The sequence below is a fragment of the Clinocottus analis genome, unplaced genomic scaffold (assembly GCF_023055335.1).
Source record: "Clinocottus analis isolate CAN_PGR_092001 unplaced genomic scaffold, fCliAna1.0.p SCAF_4, whole genome shotgun sequence".
NCBI lineage: Eukaryota > Metazoa > Chordata > Actinopteri > Perciformes > Cottidae > Clinocottus > Clinocottus analis.
The window spans coordinates 12,990,520-13,014,230 of record NW_027176153.1 but is presented as its reverse complement, the minus strand read 5'-3'; the positions used below and the strand labels follow the sequence as shown (position 1 = coordinate 13,014,230).

Genomic DNA, 23,711 nt, shown 5'->3' with positions numbered 1-23,711 from the left:
TAATGCTTGCCAAACAATTGATACAGAAGGAGCTGGTGTTTTGGTCATCAAACTGTCGATAGTATTTACAGCACTAACTGGCACCGCCAGGAAGCAACCTGAGCTTTGCTTTTTTGATCCGCGTGGAGCAACCAAAAGACTTTGTGTTCAAATCCCATTTAGAAACTAAAACCTCTTTCTGGTTTAACTTTCTCTAAATACTGCACACAGCCATAACCACATGTGCTGCTTATGTAACACATTTCCATTTCCACAATCTGTAAGTCTGTATGAGAGCCTATGTCTACTTTCAAATAGGTGACAAAATATTTTGTTTCCGACCCACACTGTCGAATGCAAGACTGACACTTATTTTTGGTTAAAAAAGCAGAAAAAAAAGAAACCCATAACTATTTTATTTGTCTAAATATCCCATATTTGAGAAGTCTTTAATACATTTTCAAGCAAAAATAACAATGATTAACTGATTAATCAAAATAGTTGCAGTTTCATTTCCTGTTGATTGACTAATTGTTGGCACGTCTGTGTGTGCGTGTGATTACCGCTTGATGAATATCACCCTTATCAGTTCAGTGTCAGACCCACAGTGCCCTGTAGAGATAACGCCTGGCTTTAAGGACCAGTACATTTACATGAATGCGGGCGAGGTGTTGTCTTTTCTCGGAAGCAGCTTTGAGCACACGGACAGGATGAGAAAAAACCAACACCGCAGACGCTTTCTAAGGAGCACTGAGGTTGTTTGCAGGAAATTAATAAAACTGTATCAAGCAAGAAAAAGAACATTAATAAAGCTATGTACATTCATTACTCACCTCTGAGGAATCGGTTGAGATGTGAGAGTATATATGATATGCGGCATTGGCATCGTGAACTACAATTTCGTTGTACGGTTTCGTTGTCATCAGATCATTGTCTTTCATCAAAAGTCTTCGCAGGGATTTGTGTCTGATGTTGCCAAGTCGGGGAGTGGAATAAGTATCTGTTAATTAGGGCCACACGAACAGTTGTGGAGTAAACACTGTGAGGGAAGGTGTTAGCTGTTCTTCTACTATCTTTCTCGTAGTTGTCTGATTGTGTCTGTTTGATTTATTCGATACTGTTGAATTGCAGCTCTACTTACAAATGAATAGTTAGGGTCCAGTCACTTGCTCATGGGCGTATGGCTGTTGATTTAGTGGTAAACAATTAATGCTTTTTAAACTTTGTAATTTCTATTTCAGTGATATTGAAGTGAATTCAGCACACAACCAGGTCTTTGTAGGCAATGTCGAGTATAGTCTATTGGCCTTGTTTGGTTTTCTGTTTAGCATTATTAATAGCAACACCTGTCTGGTTATAAAATAATAAAAAAGGAAAATATGGAGATAACCGTTGAGTGGATGGATGCTCTTTTTGCTGGTGTCTACTTCAGCAATCCGCAATGACCTTCTCATTGGGAAACACAAAGGTAAATAATGTCTGACTTTGTCTTTAAGCTAAGCAGCCTCGTCTGTAGCATTGCGTTGACATCAATGACCTGAGCCGGATGAGCAGCTTGTCCAGGCACTAACCTCTGCCCCTACAGTATAGTGTGGTTGCACTCAAGGCAGGTGCATATAGCTGCTGAAAATTTAATGAGCCACAGGGACATGGTAGCTCCCTGATAGCTGGTCGCCATTCTCTCTCCTCCACCACCACTCACACTGTTACTGTTTACCGCCATCTCCAGGGTGACACGCTGTTAAGTCCAACCGGCGATAAGATAATGAGGAAAACAAATCCATTTGAATAGACCGGTGGCTTTTTAGACTCCAGCTTTGTTCAGAATTGAACTTTGCAAAAAAGAGATAGCATTCTTATTTCAAGGTTTAGTACGAGCTACAAATTTGTATTGGTGAGTTTTAAGAGGTAATTGGATGGCTCAGTTTGTTCTGCTTGAAAAATTACAAAGACCGCCTATTGGCGGGACAACATGAGTGTCGCTGCAGAGGTAATAGTACACACACTAACGAGTAGTAAACCAGCACCAACAACTACAATGTGAGTGTTTTGCAGCTTTACACTAAACCAATCGTTTAAAGTTATATTTATATTTCAGCTTCGTGCCAATACCAACTATTTCAAGACATCATGCTACCACCTTGGTTTTGACCAATATAAACTTTTACAGGCTGGTGGGCTGGTTTGAGGATTATTGTTTGGCATGTTGTCACAATACCAAAAGTAAGACTTCGATACGATACCTGCCATGAATATCACGATACCCGATACTTACGATACAATACCAGCATTTTATATGATACCACAAATACAATACAATACTGGTATATTTATCTATAATAGTAATAAATAAAACATCTGTATGGTTTCCTTTCTTACCAGCTTGTTCCTGCCCAGCTTTTTGAACACTTAGCAAATGGCATTAATATTAGTATTAGCCTACAGAAAGATATTAATGAAAACTACATGGCATCATAGTGTCGATTATACACGACTATGTCGGCCTATTGTCTGGGTGTCTGTCTGAAAGATGCTTTGCCATGTTTCACAAGTATCGATACTAAAAATATGCAAAATTTTAACGTAAGGCTACCGCGGTACCTTTTTAGTATCGATACGCCGTGCAACATAAGGCACCAATCGATTTCTATTTGACGTCTATATTTATCCAATCTGACCTTTTCATGCTATAAATATAAGGATCTAAACTAAGTTTCCTTCTGAAATGTACTCTAGATACAACATATACAGCATTGGTTTGGTCAAATGTTTTTTAAAAAAGGTGATGAACGGCCAATGCTGGCTGAACCACACGTACAGTACCCAATAAGATGGTTGCAAATCTTTTTTTCATTTAGCAAGAGTTCTGTGTTACAATGGGCTCAGCACAGATGCGGCTTTGTGTCCCGATATGTTAGTGTTTGGGATGGTTGGGCGAAGAAGCTACAAATTTAGATGTAGGTTAGAAATCTCAAAGAGAACCAAAACCAATAAGCTCATGTGCTGAGTCTCTGTCCATAGCATCGGTACACAAAAGAGTGACAGTGAGCGAGAGGCGACACACAGGTTATGCAATCAATTAGTGTAGATTAGGATCTTTGACCAAGCAATTAATTCCAACGTGCAGTTTTAAAAGGTAGACCTCTGCATAAGGACTTCCTATGAAGTTAGCGGTCTACATTTTGGTGGATTCACAGGAAAATCTTTTAAATTCTTATTTTGTCTTTTATCACTTCTCTTGTTTACAGAACAGCTGTTAAAACAAGAATACGTACTGTTTGACTGAAATGGATAGTAGTTGAGTGGTATTTTTCATTCAGCCAACACTGCGCTTTTTTTCTTCAGCACTAATCTTCTAAACTTTGTGGTACAGGTTATCTTTTACTAGCTATTTAACCTGAGGGAATGCAATGTAATGTACCATTTTGAGACGCTTTCAGGCGAAGGGCCCACAGTTTTACAACTGTACACTTCGTGAGAGTATTAAAGTTCTCAAGTTATTACATTTTGTTGTCTTTGTGTAGTTGTTGGGCTCTGCTGTCAACATTTGTAGCCTCTAAAAGAACATATATATAAAGCGCTGTGCATTATGTGAATCAGTAAATTGACAATTTAAGTTCACATGTACATGTGGGAGAAAGGGAGAGGATAAATTACTGGGGTGAACTCATTGGAGCAGAGCAGATAATATATCAAATGTCTGCTACTTTAAAGTGTTTTTTCTGCCTTGAGTGACTGAAGACGTAGCGCTCCTTGTGCCACTTGCTAGCTCCGTCGTTACACAAGGCTAACCTCTTTCTTTGCTCTTTGAAATCTACACCTGTCCTCAAAAAGCACCTCTTTGGTGGATTGTTTAAGCCTTTCCACACAGGAGAGTTGTGACAAAGGCGGAGAGTTTTCTTAGAATCATATCCGTTTTACCTCAAACACAATCAACGTTGTCACCATCATAGTGTTTGTGGTTAGGATTAATGACAAATGTAAGTTAATGTGCTGTACAGACCCCAGTTAGCATGGGGACACTTTGGTTACACTTATCAATAATTTACCTGTCTGCCCACTCCTCTTGACAGAACCCTAGATTACTTACCATTCCTACTTGTTTATACTTGGAACCTTTCTCTCTATCATCCAAACTTTTATTGTTTATTTAAACAGTTTCCTGAAAGACGAGCCTGTGCCTAAAACATAAACACGTGTCCTACATAATGAATGTGGCGTACCAATAACTTCCACAGAAGATGTTAATTAAGAATGTCCTTTCCCTTTTCTGACTCAGAATAAGACCTGATTATGCATGAGCAGAAACAGACCACAACATGTCACCAACGTCATTTAATAAAGGATCTTTAGTCACTGGACCTTTAGCCCTGAAGGGAAAGTTTGGCAGGTCATGTTTGTGTCTACAGGATCCTTTTGTCCACTTAAACCCAACCTCTCCTCTTCGTCACCTTCTATGCTCCTCTTCACCTACTCAGTCTGCCTTGGCCACTGGCAACCCTTCCTCAAGCTGACCTCGAGGTCGCAGAACATAGTGCAGACATGTGCCGACGCAAAGCCCCGATTAAAAATGTGTCACTGTCATCACAATGGTTGCACCTTAAAAGGTCCGTGGCAACCAAGCTCAAAGTTGAAATCATTTTAACTTTATGGGGCCACTTTAGCAATTTTAATGCCAAGAGTAGTGCGTCCGTCTCCCCATGGGAAAACAATGACACGTTGGCAGCTTTAGGCACAAAGCAAGACGGGCAAAGCCAGTGGATTGATAATCCTCTTAGGAGGCTCATTGCTCATTTGTCAGTATCCAAATAAAGCTCACCCTTATGAGATTTAGTGGGGAAGCGCTCATTCTCTTCCAGACCTCCCACTAGCACTGAAAAGATCTGGAACAAGGGGGCTTTGACATAGGAGGCGGGGCTTAGGGCTTTTGGAAATAGGAGAGCGGGATTTGGCTCAGCATCACGTCACTGCTGTCTGCTCTTAAAATAGCCGTAGGTTGACATTGTAAAGGGGTGTTTCCTGTCATGTACCTGTTGCCTTCAAACTATACTCACATTTCCAAACCTTCAGATAAACGTGTTTCATCGTACAGCTGAAAGAGTTTGAACAATGATTTCACGGCCGTGTTTCAAATACACAATTTGTGTGTTATCTATATGGGATAATAATGATGAGAGGAAGTAGACAAGTCACCATTACTGCAGTGGCACCTCACTAGAAAACCTGTATACCATTAAAATGTATGTGAACGTTTTCACTTCTAAGCGCTTTTGCCAAGAAATCTTCCCAGCAGATCATGAAAATGATAAAAGCTTCATCCAGTCAGTAAAGTTGGAACTCAAATAATACAAAGCTAAATCACAACTGAAATTCATGTGAAATGCCTTTAAAATCCACAATTGTAAGTATCTATTTCTTGGTGTCAGTAGACGTTATGGATGCAGACTTGTATGTTAGTAATAATATCTTCTTTTGTTTTTGTCCAACTATTTAGGTTTTAGTGATGAAGGAAGCACAAGCCGCGACAAACAACTTCCATTATCGATGTTTTGTATCCATGTGTCTCTCTATTTACTTAAGTGTGTAATTTCCTTACAGCGTTGTCAACTCCCAAACAAAGAATGGTGCCACTCCGCTCTATCTGGCATGCCAGGAGGGTCATCTGGAGGTCGTCCAATACCTGGTCAAGGATTGTGGGTCAGATCCGAGCATCAGAGCCAATGACGGGATGACATCTCTGCACGCTGCGGCCCAGATGGGTCACAACACCGTCATTGTCTGGCTGGTATGTTGAGACAGCAGGACACCATAGATCATATATTGTAAACAAATACATTCAGAGTACATTCATTTATTTACTTATATTTATTTATTCATATTTATATGTATATATATTTATTTAAAAAAAACAACAATTACAAATCAGATTAAATGTAAATAATAAACTCACAAATATCTGTAATGAGGCAAATTAATGTTTGATGATTTTTTTAAATATCATGACCAGGTTGTTAGAATTGGAACGCGAAGCCAAAGTGGTCTTTAACTTTTCCCCCAAAAGCAGTTTTTATTCATTTGCACAAAATGTTTTAATTTAGCAGATAACTTTAACTTGTATCGTCCTTTTAGATGAGTTTCACAGACATCCGCCTGAGCGACAGGGACAATGACGGGGCCACGGCCATGCACTTTGCAGCCAGTCGAGGTCACGCAAAGGTGCTCAGCTGGCTGCTGCTGCACGGCGGAGAGATCGCCACTGACAATTGGGGAGGAACCCCACTTCATGACTCTGCAGAGAACGGGGAACTGGAGGTGTGTTTGTGTTTTCTTTTTAACTTCTGTAGAGCTCAGACAAACTGCAACTGAAAGTGAAATAAAATACAGATGCATAACACTCTTCCTTTTTACTTTGTAATACCATACACAGTAAAACATCTGGCATGCTAATATTATAATGTAAATGTATTTTAAATGAAGATTTGGTGTACATGTGACTGTGCAGAACGTCGGCTGTATTGATCCTTTTGTATAGTAATGGCAACACAATAAATAGCATAGAAGATCAGTTTTCTTGCAGCATTATGATTATTGGTGCTCACATATTTCATACTCAACCATCTGTTTTGAATACATGGCCTCTAGTTTAGGGTTTGACCAACAATCAGACCTTCTACTTTGACTAATGTTTCGTTGTATCCAATTTTGGTCAGTAAGCTGTTTCAGTACAAGCTCAATGTGTTTAATGTAGAGACATGAGTATGTTATGTTTGTTATTTGCACTGCTTGAAATTAAACTCAATCAAACTGACTCCAACCCTGGCTTACAGGGTGCCAGCCAGAGCTTTGGACATTAAAGAACACAAGAAAATACGGAAAAACAAAGCTTTCTCATTCTGGGAACGAGCAGCTTAATCTGTCAGGGAGGGTTATAAACAGATGATTTATACAGTTTAGCAGTATAACCTGTTCAGCAGTAGTATTCTGCTTTTTGGAAGGATATTTAATTTCCTGTTTCATATTACAGTAATTTATGAGCAAGACTTTGGCCACTAACCATCTCGACAGACAATCAGGGAATAATTTGTGTCGTCCTGACGAGGGTTTTTATAAGTGTAAATATAATAAACTAATGCATAAAAGTACATTATCTCTTTTACACTTTACCACGGTGCTGATTTTGTTTCTGCTGTAATGTTGTGTAAATTAGCAAAAAATTGATTTTCTGTCAAAACTGATGAGCGTGAATCTTTTAATTGTTATGTCGATATGTTCTACTTTTTACAGTTTCTGTGAAACAAATCATCTTCCTTTTTTGGTGTAAATTAGACATATTTTAACTGATTATAACAGATTTTAAGCACAGCACTCACTTGTACTAAACCTGTAATTTTCTCCATCTTTTGAACACTTTCTCTGTCGCTCTCTTGTCACTCTCCAGTGCTGTCAGATCCTCGTGGTTAATGGGGTGGACCTGGGCATCAGGGACCAGGACGGTTTCACAGCTGCAGATTTGGCTGAATACAACGGCCACTCCCAGTGTGCCAAGTATCTGCACACTGTGGAGAACATGGTAAGAGTCACAGCTGTGCATGCTGACTAACTAGAGCCTCCCCGTGGACGGGACCAAACCTAGAGGGATTGTTTCCGTCAGGGTCGAAGTATTTTAATTTCCATCAACTTTGAATTTTAGATATAAGGGAGAAAGAAATCTGGTGTTTATTCTATCTTGATTAAATCATTGGGTGTTGCTTTAAATATTTTTTTATAAAACAATATAATTCATTATTATTATTATTCATTTAATTTAGGTCAGTGGTTCTTCACCACAGGTTGGCACCTAGGAGTAATCTGAGGAGGTCACGAGAGGATAAAAGAAATAAGAAAGAAACATGTTTTTTGCAAAATCTGGACAGCTTCATCTTTGTCAAATATTAGTCATTTGATTTTACATTTTATAATAATAATTCATAATTACATGTCTTACTTAGTTGTTCCCCCAGAGCCTAAATGGAAAACCAACAGCTGTCCCTGAGCCAACATGTCCCTTGACTGACGTCAGTTTTACTCTGCTAATTGCCGAAACTATTACCACTCAATGTACAGTGGACTCAGCTTCAGTCCACTGATATGCCCAAGTGGCCAGAGGAATAACTACTCCTCTGCACTGAACTCCCTTTGGTGTGTGGGAAACATATTTCCCCCCTCTTGTACTATTCCCATTAGGGACATTCAGCCAAGTCCTGCACTGTGGGAAAAGCAGAGGGCCCAAGAGCCTTTTTGATCAGCTGTGAGTTGTTTCATTATTGTGCACTAATTAAACTCATAATGCTGTTTCCCTCATGTAAGTCGCCAGAGACTGAGTGGAAGTGGGATTTAGGAGCTGACGAATAACTACTTAATTCATTTTCACTAATTCATGAAAGTCTTTTGTAATGACGCTGGACACTTTTACATCTAAATGAATAAATGACTACTTAAGAATTAATTCATTACTTTCTTGTTTTTACTATGATGGAAAGCATGCCCACATCTTGATATAATATAAGGATACTTGTATTGACAAACTGTATCCTCTAACAGAGTGTGGAGCACCGTGTTTTGTCGCGGGACCCCTCGATGGACCTCGAGTACAAGCAGCCAGACTCGGGCCTCTCTTCCCCAAACACCACCATGCCCCCCGTCAGCCAGGCGGCACACTTTGACATCAGTTCACCATCCAGCTCCCTGTCCAACTATGACTCAGCCAACTCCAGCCAGTCCAGCACCGGGGAGAAAAGGAGCAGCCTAACAATGTCACGAGGCCCGCCCACTCAGCTGAACACGGTCGCACACACAGGTCTGCAATGCATGGAGTTAAAATTTGAAACTTTTTACATGCTAGAATGTTGTTGTCTTGGTTGAACCAACAAGCTGATGAGAAATGTGCGATTGTATTTCATTTGAATGACTTAATGATCAGAATAGCACTGTAATGAGAGCTTTGCTGTCATCAGTCGTTTAGCCATACATTCTAAACGTGTGTTTCCTCAGAGGAATGGTCCAACATTAAGCTATTTAATGAGGTAACGCTGATATCATGCAACAGTTTGCTTCCTTTTGCTTCATGTCACAGGTGCATGCTACACTGGTGCTGCACCCTAGTGGCAGTGTGCAGATTATTTGTTGGAAGGAGAGGTGGACCATTATAAGTGCAACTCATGTTTCTCATTCATGTTTGAATGGTGGAAAGAAAAGTTTACTTGATGCTTTGTTTTCCCCTTTGTCACATGTGCATCAGACACAGCCATTTCAGACATGCAGGCGTACATGGACATGCTAAACCCCGACATTGGCTCTGACATGCCCAAGAAGAATGAACTGCCTGCTGATACTGCCTCCAACCCCCCACCACCACCACCACCGCCACCCTATCCACCCCCACCTCCTCCACAGCCTCCCCCAGTGGCCCCTCCACCCCCGGCCTACCCAGCACCACAGCCCCCTCAGGAGCCGACGTCAGCGGAGTTCCTGAAGGTGAAAAGCAACTTGCGTCATGTGGAGAGCACCACCAGCAAGACGGAGGTAAGATGGTGAGCTCCTGCCGAAGCTCGAATGTTAAACAGTTTGTAAGTCGAGCCTGTGGGCCGTGGAAGGATTTCCTCTTCTGGGAAATCTCCAAATGCAATAAAATGTGATTCCTTGTGTTTCCCATATGCAAATAGCTATTACCTAACCTAGTGTATGATATACTGCACATAGCAGTACCGTATATCATACACTAGGTTCTGTAATTGTCTCTCAGAGATGCATAGATACTACAAGTTTTAGGAAAAATGTTTTTACTGAATCTGTGACATGATGAGTGATATGAAAAAATCCTAAAGAAGCAGAAGAGGCGGTGTTTTCTGGATGAATTGCCAATAAGCTGCCATTTTCCCTTGTGTCTAATCAGTTGGGTTTTTGCTCTTGTGTAACAGTGTGCCTTGTCTGGGTGCCGACAAAGATGTTATTGTGTTAGCATGGCTAACGAGGCTAACAAAGATGCTCATTACCGCGGCACGCCTGACACACACAATGGTTGTTGTGATGGGCTTGATCTTAATTCCAGTAATTAATCTGGCTGCAGAACACTCAAATGTGTCAAAATTGTGTTTAAAGGAGCAGCAATTAAAATTGGCGATAACAATAGTTTCGGTGCTGTTTCCGTTGGTTCAGTGCTGCTGTGAAGTACATTAAAAGCAGGTTGCGACGGTATTCTAATTGAATTGTAATTGGGTTGGTTGAGAACACTGTAATTACGACAAAGATAATCAATCTGAGAGATCACTTTCACCTCATGAAGAATTTATCTCCTGGTTGGTGCCATGACTTCCAGTATGAAGGGAGAGAGACACAAGTCTCTGTTCAGTTGGATGAACAAGTTGCCTTAATTTCAGACAAGCACCACCAATGTCAGACATACTTTTGCTGAATGTTTTTTAAATGCGTTATCTGTAAGTACAACAGAAGCAAAAAAGGCTTATATATTGTGTGGTTATTTGTTGTAACATCTCTAAATCAGCCGAACTAAAAGGTTGCCAGTGGTGTATCTTTTCATCTAAAGTGCAAGTTTAGCATGAAGTCAAGTAGCTGCAAAAGCATCAGATTTGCTGCCCAGACAGAAGCTTTGTTTATAGAGCTGCTATGCAAAGTCAGTCATTCTTAGATCTTACAAAGTTCCCAGCGAGCAATATTGTCCCGTCACCAAGGTGAGCTGTGCGCGCGTGTGTGTGTGTGTGTGTGTGTGTGTGTGTGTGTGTGTGTGTGTGTGGCCGTAGGGTGGAGTTTTTTTATAATTGCTGCCTTCCTCCCTCCCCCCTCTGTACCCAGGTGACCAGCTCAGGGCTCGCCCTCATTAACAATTAAACAAAAGCGAGTGCTCAGATCACATGCACACATGCGTGCAAACACACAAACTCACACGATTAAGATCAGTGTCTAGCATATACATTTTGAAAAACAATCTACCATGGGTGCCATAGTAACAGGGAGCAGTAACCTCATCCTTGGACACAGCCGATCACATGGACCGATCTCACAACATGGAGACGTATTACAGCTTGAAGTGTTAAACTTATATTTTAAAAAGCGTATTATTGGAGGGAGTTGTAAGAAAAGGAAGTTTAACATTTTGTTTTGTTTTACTTGAGGCTTTTCCTGCTGCTTCTCCCATCTCATTTGTCTGTATTTGCCTTGACTGAATACAAATATTCCGTGAGAAGCAGCCAAACAAATGACTGCTTTGCCTCTCACACAATTCTTTTGACTTCAGGTGGTCTCTATACAAAATGTGGACTTTAACATGTCGGCCGGTATAAATATATTTTCTGCCACTAATTCGGGGTACTGAAAGCTAGAATATTCTAATAACCCTAAAACCTGAGAGGTTTGATTATGATTAGCTGTGGTCAGGACAGAACTTGGGTAGTTGTGTTTTGCATTAAACGCACTGGAGCAGGGTTGGGGCTGGTGGTGACATCATTGCTACGACTGTGGCCGGCACAATAGGTTATTGATGAGGCCTGTAGGTAAAGTGAGAGGGCAGGTAGAGTGGCAGGCGTAGCACTGAGCAGAGAGGAGGTGACTGGATTTGGTGACAGCTATTCTCTGTGCTCCACTGGGCTTTGTCGATGAGGCTCAGTCCAGACAGGAAGAGAGCTGCGGGAGAGGATTGTTAACGCTAAGGTAAGGAAGGTATTAAGAGGAGAAAGAGAGCTTGTTGTTTGTTTTTTTTTTACCAGTTTGGACTGCAGATAAAGGAAAAGATACAACAAGTTGCTTTGTGTATTTTAGATAATTGACAGGTTGCGTAGCGGTTTGGTTAAACAATGAATGTGTTACATGTTGTCATGTTTTACCTGCACTTTCTTTCGAGGGCAAGCAACTTTTTTTTACCCATTTTAAAATGGCACAGTCTTCCTGTGTAAGACTTTTGCAAAACCACATGCATATGTGCTGAACCATTTCAAACCACAACCAGGCTACAAGTCCTTTGTTAATGCATACAAATGCATTAGACTGTAAAAACAAATATACAACAATCACTGTATGTTGACAGACAGATCTGTATAATGGAAGAAAGGTGGCATTTGTACGTCTGTGTGAGGGAAGGGGGCAGCTAAAATGCTTTGTACGTTTGCTTTTGTTAGCCCACCTCCCCAGAGGATGACAATCAAACCATCTGCAGTGCTCCCCTGCTCACAATACACTCCCACCTGATGAGTGCTCAGGGACCATTTCTTTGACAGCGGACATGAGTCAACAACTTTAAACAGGCTTATAAGAACTTAGAACATGACACCTCAATGGATGAAAGGTCAGAGGTCAGCAGTCAATTATTTCCCTGGATTTGAAAGCCAATGTAACTTTACATTTTGCAGCAGGCATGTTATTGACAGCTTTTGACATTAGTTTTTCAAAATATACAATGAAAAGGGGCTTCCTGTTTCACATTTACACAGCTTTTGATATCCTATCTTTCCAGGTCCAGTTGCCTGAGATAGATGTCAGAAGGAAAGTGAGAGTGATCAACTGAAAGAGCCGAGTTAGTGACCTCTCACCCTTCTCTGTAGGCAGACGGGTCTCTCTTACACAGGTACAAAAGCCACTCGTATGTTCTGTGGCCTCGGCAGTCTTTACATGAAACAATGCCAATATTTTACTCAAACTGAACTAAAGTCGTGTTATGCTACTCAAATAAGGCTGCTTTGGTCACACGAGGGAGCTAATCTTGGAACAAAAGCTACGATGTAAGTCTTCCAGTGTGTTGAACCACAAATGACAAAAGTCGTGTTTCGCCGTTCAGCACTGTATTTCTAAAACGCCAATATTTCTGTTACTTTGTCAACCAAATGCTAACGTTTGCAACTATCAAAGCTATTTAAAGCTACGCATTTTTCACATTCTTTTAATCAGCTGACTCTTGGAGAAAACCACGACAAACTGCGGCGTGCTGATTCAAACAGAAGGTCAAGGAGTTTCAGCAAGCAGCCCAGCACTGGGGACTACTACAAGGCCCTGGGCAGCGACTTAGCCGAGCCACAAGAGAGCCAAAGCATGGCACCCAACGAGGAGGTAAGCCCGGTCTCTGCTGTCTATGACATCAATATGATAGATGCTTTGACTAGTCCTTTCATCAAATCAATCAAATCAATTCTTTCAAATCAAGTGTATGGTATGGATGCATAATATGCTCCAGCACAATTAGTGCTGGAGCATATTATGTCAGAAAGGAAAATGCCACTGTTCTTTAAAAGTTGTAAAGAATGGTGGCATTACAAGTTACCTCACAAACATCATGTTTTGTCATGTCCTTCAAATGTGGTGCATATGTTCATCAGGGAAGCAGCTCATTTTACACAATGTTCAATATTGCAAAGTGACTTTTAAAATAATGAAATGTTAAGATCAATTATAACGTACTGCCATGTAATTTAGCATACATTGCATGTTTGTGTTTTGCACTGTTCAAAACAATAGTATATTGGCTAAAAGAATCATGTACTTTGTCCTGCCTGCACTGTTCGTGCTATGGGCTGCTTATACGGTGCTATTAAGGGTGAGGTTGAGCCGAGTGACGGTGTGTTGGCATTATGTGACTGCACTATTTGCCTGTGCATTGTGCAACTCAGCATATTACATAGGCTTGTGTCCACCAGAGCTTTTGTTCGCCACCTGACGCAAACGTCTCCCTCATTTGCCTCTTGAGTCTCCACCCTGTTGTGTAAACTGTCAATAACATAACAAAAGAACAAACTCAGAACAACCCCACATCAATGACAGCCATGAATACCACTGAATGTTACATTTCTTTCTTTGGCCAAGAATTTTTAGTGACAGAAACAAATCATGAATATGTCACAAGCTATTTGTATTAATGAATAAAAGTTATTTTAACCTACAAACAACAGTCCGTGATATCAACTTAAAATAAAAGGTTAATTTAATCCTTCAGGGTTTGGGGGAAACACATCGTTTCTCATTGATTTCCAAACACAAATGCTGTGATTAAAGCACCGTTTCATGTTTATTGAAACAATATGCTATTGAATATGAAGTAAACATTTTGACAAGGCTTCTCGTGACTACAATTGATGCAGCATCTGTTTGCTGCCACATACCTGCACAGGGAGCTGAATGAATCGAGTCTGTTGGACTCATCAATGTCCCTGGAGAGGCATTCTTATAATCTCAAGGGTATCGGTAGTGGGGGAACTCTGGATGATACGGGTACAATCCACATTGAGCCAATTAAGGTCTCAGTGGGGCCTCTCCTGGTCTCAAAGGGCCCCCGAGCAGATGGACTGGCTAATCAACGGGAGCAACGGCACGTGCCGCCACAACCCATCTGGACAACGCCCTCCCCCCAACTCTCTGGGGAGTTTGAAAAGTAAAGGGGCCAACAATGATCAGCACGCGTCCGAAGAACTAAGGAGGGCGGGGAGGAGGGGTCGAGTTAAATGTCACGGCCCATTAACTTGCCCCCAGCAGAGTTATGGCACGCTTTCAGAGCGTGTCAGACGCATGCATGCTGTGGGTGGGGGTTTAAGCACTATCACTTGCAGTGACAGATGGCTTCTTCCCACTGAGTTTCCCCTTGAGATTAGGTCATATTAGCAACAGGGTGTTATGTCTTCATGAGTTGATTAAAGATGGCAGGAAGCAGAGGGAGGACACATCTAATAGGGCTGCATACATCTGTCACTCTATGAAAGAATGTAATGCTCGTTCTGCCCAGCGGGAGTTTGATGTGGCATGCCGATACAAGCAGGAAAAACTAATTCACTGATAATTAATACAATTAATCTAAAATATTTTTGTTCATTTTTTACAAATTAAAATATATATATATATATATATATATATATATATATATATATATATATATATATATTTGTGTTTTTTTTATTTAATACATTATTTCATGTTTTAGAAATATAACAGCTGGCAAATGATACGCAACAAAATAAAAAATTAAGGTAAAATTGATTTGGGGTTTTAATATCACTTCGTCACATGATTGTTATCAGTGATCAAATATTGGTTTAACGAGTAATATAACAATGTGGGAAAGTTAATGGGAGATGACTAATCCCTCCCTCTTCCTCGATCAGGGCTCAATGTTATTGGAGGAGCCTACCGACAGCCCCGCCCACAGCTCAGAGAATGGCACCACAGAGGAATCGGCAGCGCCCCCACCTCCTCCTCCACCTCCGCCTCCTCTTCCTGCAACTAATCAGACACCGACACCACCTCCGCCTCCTCCATTGCCCCCGGAGACGGCAACCACCCAGAATCACTCTGCCGGTAGCAACTCCTCCAACCAGCGACGTCTATCTTCCTCATCAGGAAGTGAGTGCTTTTTCCCCTCGTTCTCGATCCTTTCATTTTTATTTTTATTGCCCTTCATCTCCTACTTTTGTCTCCTTACACTTAACATTTGTTAAAAAATCTTAAAAAATGTAAAGGCAATAGATGTATTTTCTAGCAAAATCTATCGTACGATTATTTATAGAGAGCAGCTTTCTGCTTGGGTCAAACTCAAATATTTTTTATTTGACTGGGTGACAATTATATGAGTCTGACCCAAGCATCCGAAATAAAGGATTATAAATTAATGATGTCGGGCTATCATTACCCAAAGAACTGGTTTAGTGTTTATCCATTTCCTTAAGTGCCTTTGCTGCCCTGGATGCAGGCAGCTAGTCCTCATTGTAAGGTTAACCAAAATTCACAATTTAAGTCCTACAATTTTGTTGTAGTTGTCAAATTTGATTATGCCGAATAAAATGTCTCATCCCTGTTAAATGTTTAAGATCATATAACTCAGAATGTATCACATACATGCCTGAGATAGATTTAACTAAGTAGTTTTCAACCACAATACAAAAAAAAGTAATGTATTATATAACAACGAACACACTTTGTAAGTAAGTAAATAAAGCATATTTATATTGCACTTTTCACAGACAAAGGTCACAAAGTGCTGTACAGGGGTCAAGAAAACCAAAACCAAAACATAAATCAAACCAAAGTGATCATAACAGAGGCCAAACATTACAACAGGTAAGAAAGCATTATAAAATACACATTTAAAGACGGCGTTGTAAAATACACAATAAAGAAAAGAAAAAGAGAAAATGAAGCACATTGTATCAAAGAATTCACATAACATAGTGAAGCCAATAATGTAGAGAGGTATCCGACATAACATTGATTATCAAACAGCGGTAACACGAAGAGTAACAAGAAAAAAACAACAACCTAATGGTTTTTCTCGTTCTGTGATAATTATACATTATTGCTGCTAATTTTTATAATTGGCAAGCCAACCCTTTTCTTCTGCTAATATAGCATTCTTCTCCCTATTTAACCCTTCAAGTACATTTCTGTTTCCATGTTCCTTCTTTCATCTCCATCTCCACCTGTTTCCTGTTTATTTTTGTTTGTTTTGGGTCTTTCCCTGTCTCGGTCTGTCCTCAATGCTGCGGTGTCAAGGCGGGGGTATGTCTGCTACTCAGGCAGAGGGAGGGGCACAAAGACTGATGAAGAGTAAGTAAGTCTTTCAACTACATCAGTTCACTCATCGTGCGCATCGAAGTTGGGCTTCATAATAGGCCTTCACAGTTTCCAATGATCATAACCTTGAGTTTTTCATATAAATATTACAGCGATTCAACCTCTGTATCCAGTTTATCAATGCAAAATATAGTTGTTTTCGACAATCCACGTTGAATAATCTTTTTTTTTTGCACATCAATTGTCAAGGAAATGATGTATTTTCATTTCTCACAGTAGAAAAAGGCTTTTGTTTAAAACAAACAGAAGAAGTATGTAGACAGGCTTATATCCACTCTACCAGTAAGAACGATAGACAAAGATGAAAAATTGTTTCTCATCTCAATAAAGTGAAGATAAATAATAAATTACTATCATGTGTCCTGTGATTTAAAGCTATTAAATCAAAATTGTATTGTGAGTATACAGAATTATTCTTTCAATAATCTCAATTTAGAATTAATGAAACAGTACATAGGGTACAGATAAAAATAATGTATGTTGCGAGCATATTTGTCATGGGCACGGCACGTAAAGACACTCATTATTTTAAACAAAGGTCGAAGTGAAATGTCATTTACAGTACAATACGGTTTTAGCTGTGTGTGTAGCTGAAATGCAGCTCTAACGGGAATACACACTTCTGTTTTTTATAAACTGTAAAAGATTAATTATTCCATTTAAACCCCTTTTTGTTGTATTTTATCTTGACGCTTTGTTCACCAAATATTCAATTGTCTCATGTATTTATGCTCCACCTGCCGCCTAATGGTCGGATACCAATAAAATACTTTCAGCTAAAGAGCCGTGTGTGCTCACTAATGGCAAGATGTGTGCTTCAGCGTTAATCAGGTAATAAACAGGCAGTTAAGTTGTCGTAAAATGAAAAGCCGCCAACACAGAGCGCTCAAGATGAATTTACAGCTCGATGCTCTTTGTGATGGCAATAAACCAGGTGGCTGATTGAAGAAACTGCTGTAACATTGTCGATCGTTAGAAGTTCTCTATTGTTTTCTATTTTCTATCTTTCTTTGTATATCACAGGACACATCTCTCTATCTGAAGTGCTTTGTGGCATTGCAGCTATTAACAGTTTTAGCAGCTTGACTTACATTTCTAAACCAGAGCAGAAAATCTTTTGTGCTGGGATGTCCATCATGAAAGGCGATTTGTCAATTGTTCCCTACCTGTCACAGCTCCACCCTCCTTACATTTACTCTGGCAGACCTGTTGAGTCCACACCCCTGAGACGAAACAGAATTGAGCCTAAACACACTACGGTGGATTCAAATAGATATGTGTTCACCAACTTCAGTCCACGGTAACGATTTAGCCTTGAAATCCATCTGATTGTGGATAATAAGGTGTTTCTGGAGAGCTGCGATGAAGATTTGTCAGGGGAAAATGAATGAAGGTAGGCTGCTTATATTGAAAAAATTAAACATCTTACTTTATTTGTGACGGATCCAGTTACATTTCAGTAATAAATAGTTTTAAAAGAGTTTAGTGACACTCATTGCACCTGACAGCCTATTAGTTCAGTAAATGTGAGGCTGTACGCTTGTCAAGAATGTGAGTATGATTGAATTGTGCATCAGGTTTGCCGCAGTAAGGATTGCTCTGATAAGGTGGACTAACAAGCTGGGGATTGAAGGGTGACTGTGTGTCTGTGTGCGTCTGTGTGTGCCTACCTAACTGTATCCGTCCATGTGTGCGTGTGCATGCGTGTTAATTCCTGGCCGGCTTGCCAATGGCTCGCTGTCACTTCTAGTTACTGGTGATTCCTTTAGATTTCCCCCAACTGTGATGATGGGTCTTTAATAGAATACTGCTCTCTCCTCCCCAAGAGAGAGAGAGAGAGAGAGAGAGAGAGAGAGAGAGAGAGAGAGAGAGAGAGAGAGAGAGAGAGAGAGAGAGAGAGAGAGAGAGAGAGAGAGAGAGAGAGAGAGAGAGAAAGGGGGAGAGAGAAAGGGGGAGAGGGAGAGGAAGAGCGAGGAGGGTGGCAGGCTAGCAAGGCTTTGTGTCCAGCAAGACCTTTGTGGTCGCCTCAACAGGGAACATTTTTACGAGAGGACTTTTTCTATTCCCCTAATACACAATGAGTCAGATCAATCAATGAGGGAGTAAGGATATTCAATTCATTGGAGGTTTACTTTCACTAAAACAGGTGAGGTAGCTGTTGGCTCCTGATGCCAATATATTTGAAATATAAATGATTCAAAATAAGTATGTATGGCTTCTGTAATAGTTGGTTGTAAGTTACATTATAACTTTTGATCAGAGAATTGTCCAGCTACATCTTAAATGTTTGTTTAACAAGATAATATCTTCTTGGTTATTGTCCCACATTTTGGTACTTTCCTTTAACTGCTTACCATTTTTAAATATTGATGTTTTAGAAAAAACATCATTATGTATAATACAAATGTGGTCTTATATTTAAGCTACAATAACATTGCCTGATTGATAATACAATGTTCTTTCTTTCACTTTTTCTTTTGTCTGTCCTTAAACAGTGAAATTGAAATTCCTTTGTATTCGCAGTTCAAATAGAGGTCGTACTTGGAGTTAGCCTGAATTTGTTTTATTGTTCACTATAAGTAGATTAGGGTTCATGGAAACCTACTTTTTTTTAAAGTTAAAAGTTCAGCAGTAGCTTAGCTGTGTGTGTGTGTGTGTGTGTGTGTGTGTGTGTGTGTGTGTGTGTGTGTGTGTGTGTGTCAGGTGACATTGAAAGAGATTGTGTGCCTCCTCTCTTTGGGTTCACTGTAGTGAAATAATTTGGAATTGCTTCGCCTCATCTAATCCCAGCTAACTGCAACTGCTGACTGATGCAACAGTTGCTTAATGTGTTGAATTCTCACTGGTTTACTTGCAATGTCTTAGAAATGTATTTTAGGGAGTTTGGTAGCTGCGAAGCCATTTGATAAATCCAAATTGTGTGTCAGAGATTCACGTCTGAAGCAAACCCTGAGCCCAAAGGCTGGCTTATCCTTGAGAGACAAGCTCAGTAGACACCATAATGACCTCCCGTCACTGTGCAACATGCTCGAGGGCAGCATTGTTACCTGCCTGATCGGATGAAATATTTAACACTGAAATGCCACCCAGCCGTTCTCTCTCTCTCCCTCTTCTCCAGCGTATCTCTCTCGCTCTCTCCGTTTCTTTCTCCCTGTCTTTCTTTCTACTGGGTTTCACTTTTCTGCTCCATCCTTTTGTCCGCAGGCACAAAATCTTTCAACATGATGTCCCCCACTGGCGACAACTCGGAGCTGCTGGCAGAGATCAAAGCCGGGAAGAGCCTCAAGCCAACACCTCACAGTAAAGGCTACACCACTGTCTTTTCCAGCACTGGACCCACAGGCAACAATGTAGGTTCACAGCCCTCCACAACTACTGATGAGGCCTTTATGAAACAGTCACTGACAAATATGGAATTGCAAGTTATAGAAATTCAGCCACAGGGTTATTAATCACTTGCACATTTGGTGCCACTTTGTCTCTCAATTTTAATCCAAGTACCAATGCAAAGACACATTGTTTTAAAGTAATCTGTAAAAATTACAGAAATTAAGCAAGATTATCCCAAACCCGTCAAAAGTGGGATTAATAGGTATTCAAGGACATGCCTGTGATCCACCTCTACATCACTGTCCATCAGCTCTCTAAACTCAACAGAAAGACCCCCTCGATCATAGGAACTATAGAACTGTACCTTGATCTATTTAAAAATGTCATGGCCACAATAACTTAATACACATAATAATGTCTTCATTTATATTGAATGAGTCAGAGTCAACATGGTCATGCATCATATGAGTTACACTTAAGCTACTAAAAGTCCAAATCTGGAAGACATTTGTCATGTGTGATACATTAACCTTTTATAAGAAAACCTAATTATTTCTAAGGATGTAAATAAGAGAGTGGTTACTGTTTGTTTTTTTAATCCAATGGTTATTAGTCTTTTTACAGCCCACGTTTTCCTTAACATTGGTGTTTTTTCCTGTCTAGGAAAGCACTGCATCCCCACCAGAGACCCGCACATCTAGCCCACCAGCCAAGCCGCCATCCCCTCCACCATCTGATACGTCTGTCACCTCACCCCCCACTACCCCTAGTCCCAGTCCCAGCCCTACTGGTTCTGGATCTGCCAGGACCATGTCGACCTCTGCGAGCTACGAGCAGCTGTCCTCCAATGCTGTTATCAATGGGAACAGTGGCGGAGCAGAGTCGGGGCGGAAGATGAGTCTTGCCGATGTGGAAGCGCTAGTGCCCACTCATGACGAACAGGGAAAAGCGATCCCTGAATGGAAGAGACAGGTGATGGTACGAAAGCTTCAGGTCAAGATGCAGGAGGAGGAGGACCACAAGCGCAAGGTAGGCATGATGTTGCATGGTGATGGAACGATCTAGAAGTTGTGTTGTGTCTTAGCTATCCTATTTGTGGTTGGGTAAATTTAAAATGCATATGGATCCATTTGAAATATTTCACAACACAAAGGGGATAGCTGGTGCTTGGATTTGATTGCTCTTTTTTTGTGATTTTGAACAATGAGTTTGTATGAATTTAATTTTAGTATTCATGCATGTCATGTGGTTTGCTGTCTTTTTAACTTGTCAATGAAACAGTTAGAGGTAAAACAGCCAATGGGAGTTGAGACTACACATTCATTTAGCATCTTTGCTTTTCTGGTAGTGTGAGATAGTGTTTTTGGTGTACTGTCAAATAATACCCAGTGAGGGCCTTGATTGCTTTTGAGTATTTTTTACAATATAATTGCCTTTTGCTGCCTTATACTTTGACTTGATACCAAATAAGTATAAACTAAGAGGTTTCAGTCACCACACTGAACTTCTTTATTTCGCCAATATCTTACATTTTTTCTGAAATGTTCTTAAATTCGTTTCAAGACATGTTAAATAGTTTGTAGTAATAGTTTGTACCTGTGTAGGTAAAGGCATGTGTCAGTTGAACCTAAGTATGATACACAAACACTATGACAATCTCCATTAAATAGCATGAAATAGCCCATAGTTGTGACCGGTATTTGTGTACAAAATTAAAAAGGTTTAAAGATAAAGCGATAAAAACAAAAAATTAGGGCTTTTTTTGTTTTTCGGATGTAACGTTTTTGTTTTTATGAACCTGGTAGTAAAAGGGTTGCCTCTCACCTCTTTTCAAAATAAACTTCTGTCTTATTATACCGTAATTACTATAGTTTCTTTCCATAATGCTTTGTAAAAGGTTAATGAGGCCGAATGCCATCTCGTAATCTTGTGATCAATGCAGTGTGGCAATATTTAGACAAGATAATAATGATCAATTCATACTTTTAGCAATCTGAACACTTGTTAGTCCTGTGCAATATAAGAAGTGATTTGAATGATCAAATTGACTGATTGTTCATTTATTGTTTTCAAGGATTGCAATCTCATCCTTTTTAAATGAACGAGCAGGTAGAAATGTGTCCTTCAGTGACATGATGATCTGTTGACGTGCAGTGGCATCTTTGGAATCTCTACCTGGCTGTGAGGCCTAAACGTACGAAAGTCACCTGAAGATCAGAGTATTTTAGTGATTTATTGTAAAACCAAAAAAAGTTTCAAATACAAACAATAATTTATCACCAATTGTATGAAACACCATTGTAAACAACATAAATAACATGTACTACTACATGTAGTCAACCATATACGTACTAATTAAAAAAAAGTGTTTCTTGATTCATCTCTATGCATGTTTGTTTTTTCATATTTACAGTCTTTATTGTTAGCAAAGAGACTCTTTGGGGTGCAGTGAATTAATACTTGACTACAATGCCCATCACAACATGAACACACTTTGGATTCTCAGTGTGGGCTGGTGTTTGGTGATGGAGTTTTGTGGCTCCAAGTTGTTACATGCTGATTCAGTGGTGTGATGCCAAGCCCATTCACACTACAGGTCCAGAAATAATAACAAGAATACTAAATACGATTTTTTTTTTTTCTTTTTCGGAGAAAGATCATGATACGTTTGTTGCACTAACCTCTTCAGATTGACAGTTTCAACTCTGCTGCACCTCCAACCACACCCAGTGTGGTTTTCTATCACTGTTGGGTGTGGACTGAAGTGTGTCTGTTGCACTAATGCCAGGACGCAGCAGTGATGTAACAGTGTACTACAGTGCAGTTACAACATATTTGGGACGCAGACACTCGAAAAACGTAACTGCTGGGTGGCAGTAAAAGCAGAATATTCAGCACTTGTTTAGTTAATTAACCAAGACTATACAAACTGATGATGGGAGAGTTCAGCTACATATATATATATATATATATATATATATATATATATATATATATATATATATATATATATATATATATATATATTGATATTAATATTGATATACACACACAAACAAAGGATAGCGCTTTCTCTGTTCTCTTTGACTCAAACTTAAAAGTCCTGTGCTTGTAATGAGGCAGTGCCATTGCACCACTTAATCCATGTAAATCATGTGTGTCGAGGTGGATTTGAACTGAAGCGTGTGTTCACACCAGGAACTTTGAGCTGAAGGAATCCCCCCTCCTTCCCTTTGTTCTTTTCTTTTGGTCTCCTTTGACCTCCGATTTAGTTTGCGGCAAGTGGACACTACCAGCCTCAGGAATGGCACTACTCCCCTATCCACAATGCCATTTTGGGCCCATTTGGGGAACTGATGACAGAGGATGACCTAAACCTTATTGAGAAGCAAATTGAGAACCTGCAAGTTATGCACAAGGTTTCAGAAGTTGAGAAGGAGCTGGAAGAACTGGAGCGGGAGCTTCACCAGCTCCTTCCAGTTTCAGCTGCCCTCAATCAAGGCCACTTCTCAGTCAATCCAAAGCAGGTACATGGCCAAGCTGAAGATCTTCCAGCCTGGTGCAGCAAGATTTCTACCCTGCTAAAGAGTATGGCCATTCTTCTGGCCACCCTGGGGGGGAAAGAGATAGACATATTGGATCTAATATGCCCTGGATATTCTCAAGAAGAGGGAAGGAATGTGAGCTCAGTTCAATCTGAACTAGGATCCGTTGGCACTGGCTTTATTGGACGATCTCAGTCTTTCTCAACAAGAGAGGATGTTGAGAAGGAGATAAAGCAGTGTGGAGTTTCAGTGAAGAACCTC

The 23,711-nt window shown here is 40.2% G+C and overlaps 1 protein-coding gene across 1 annotated transcript in view; it reads left to right on the top strand.

Annotated features, from left to right (window-relative positions):
* Positions 1-23,711, top strand: part of espn (espin) — a 36,223-nt gene that overhangs the window by 3,615 nt on the left and 8,897 nt on the right. The window contains exons 3-12 of the mRNA XM_068598118.1: positions 5,578-5,764; positions 6,109-6,291; positions 7,418-7,549; positions 8,560-8,824; positions 9,257-9,540; positions 12,913-13,071; positions 15,111-15,348; positions 16,495-16,548; positions 19,780-19,925; positions 20,569-20,934. Coding sequence (XP_068454219.1) covers positions 5,578-5,764; positions 6,109-6,291; positions 7,418-7,549; positions 8,560-8,824; positions 9,257-9,540; positions 12,913-13,071; positions 15,111-15,348; positions 16,495-16,548; positions 19,780-19,925; positions 20,569-20,934 — 2,014 coding nt within the window. The remainder of the gene's footprint in view (positions 1-5,577; positions 5,765-6,108; positions 6,292-7,417; positions 7,550-8,559; positions 8,825-9,256; positions 9,541-12,912; positions 13,072-15,110; positions 15,349-16,494; positions 16,549-19,779; positions 19,926-20,568; positions 20,935-23,711) is intronic.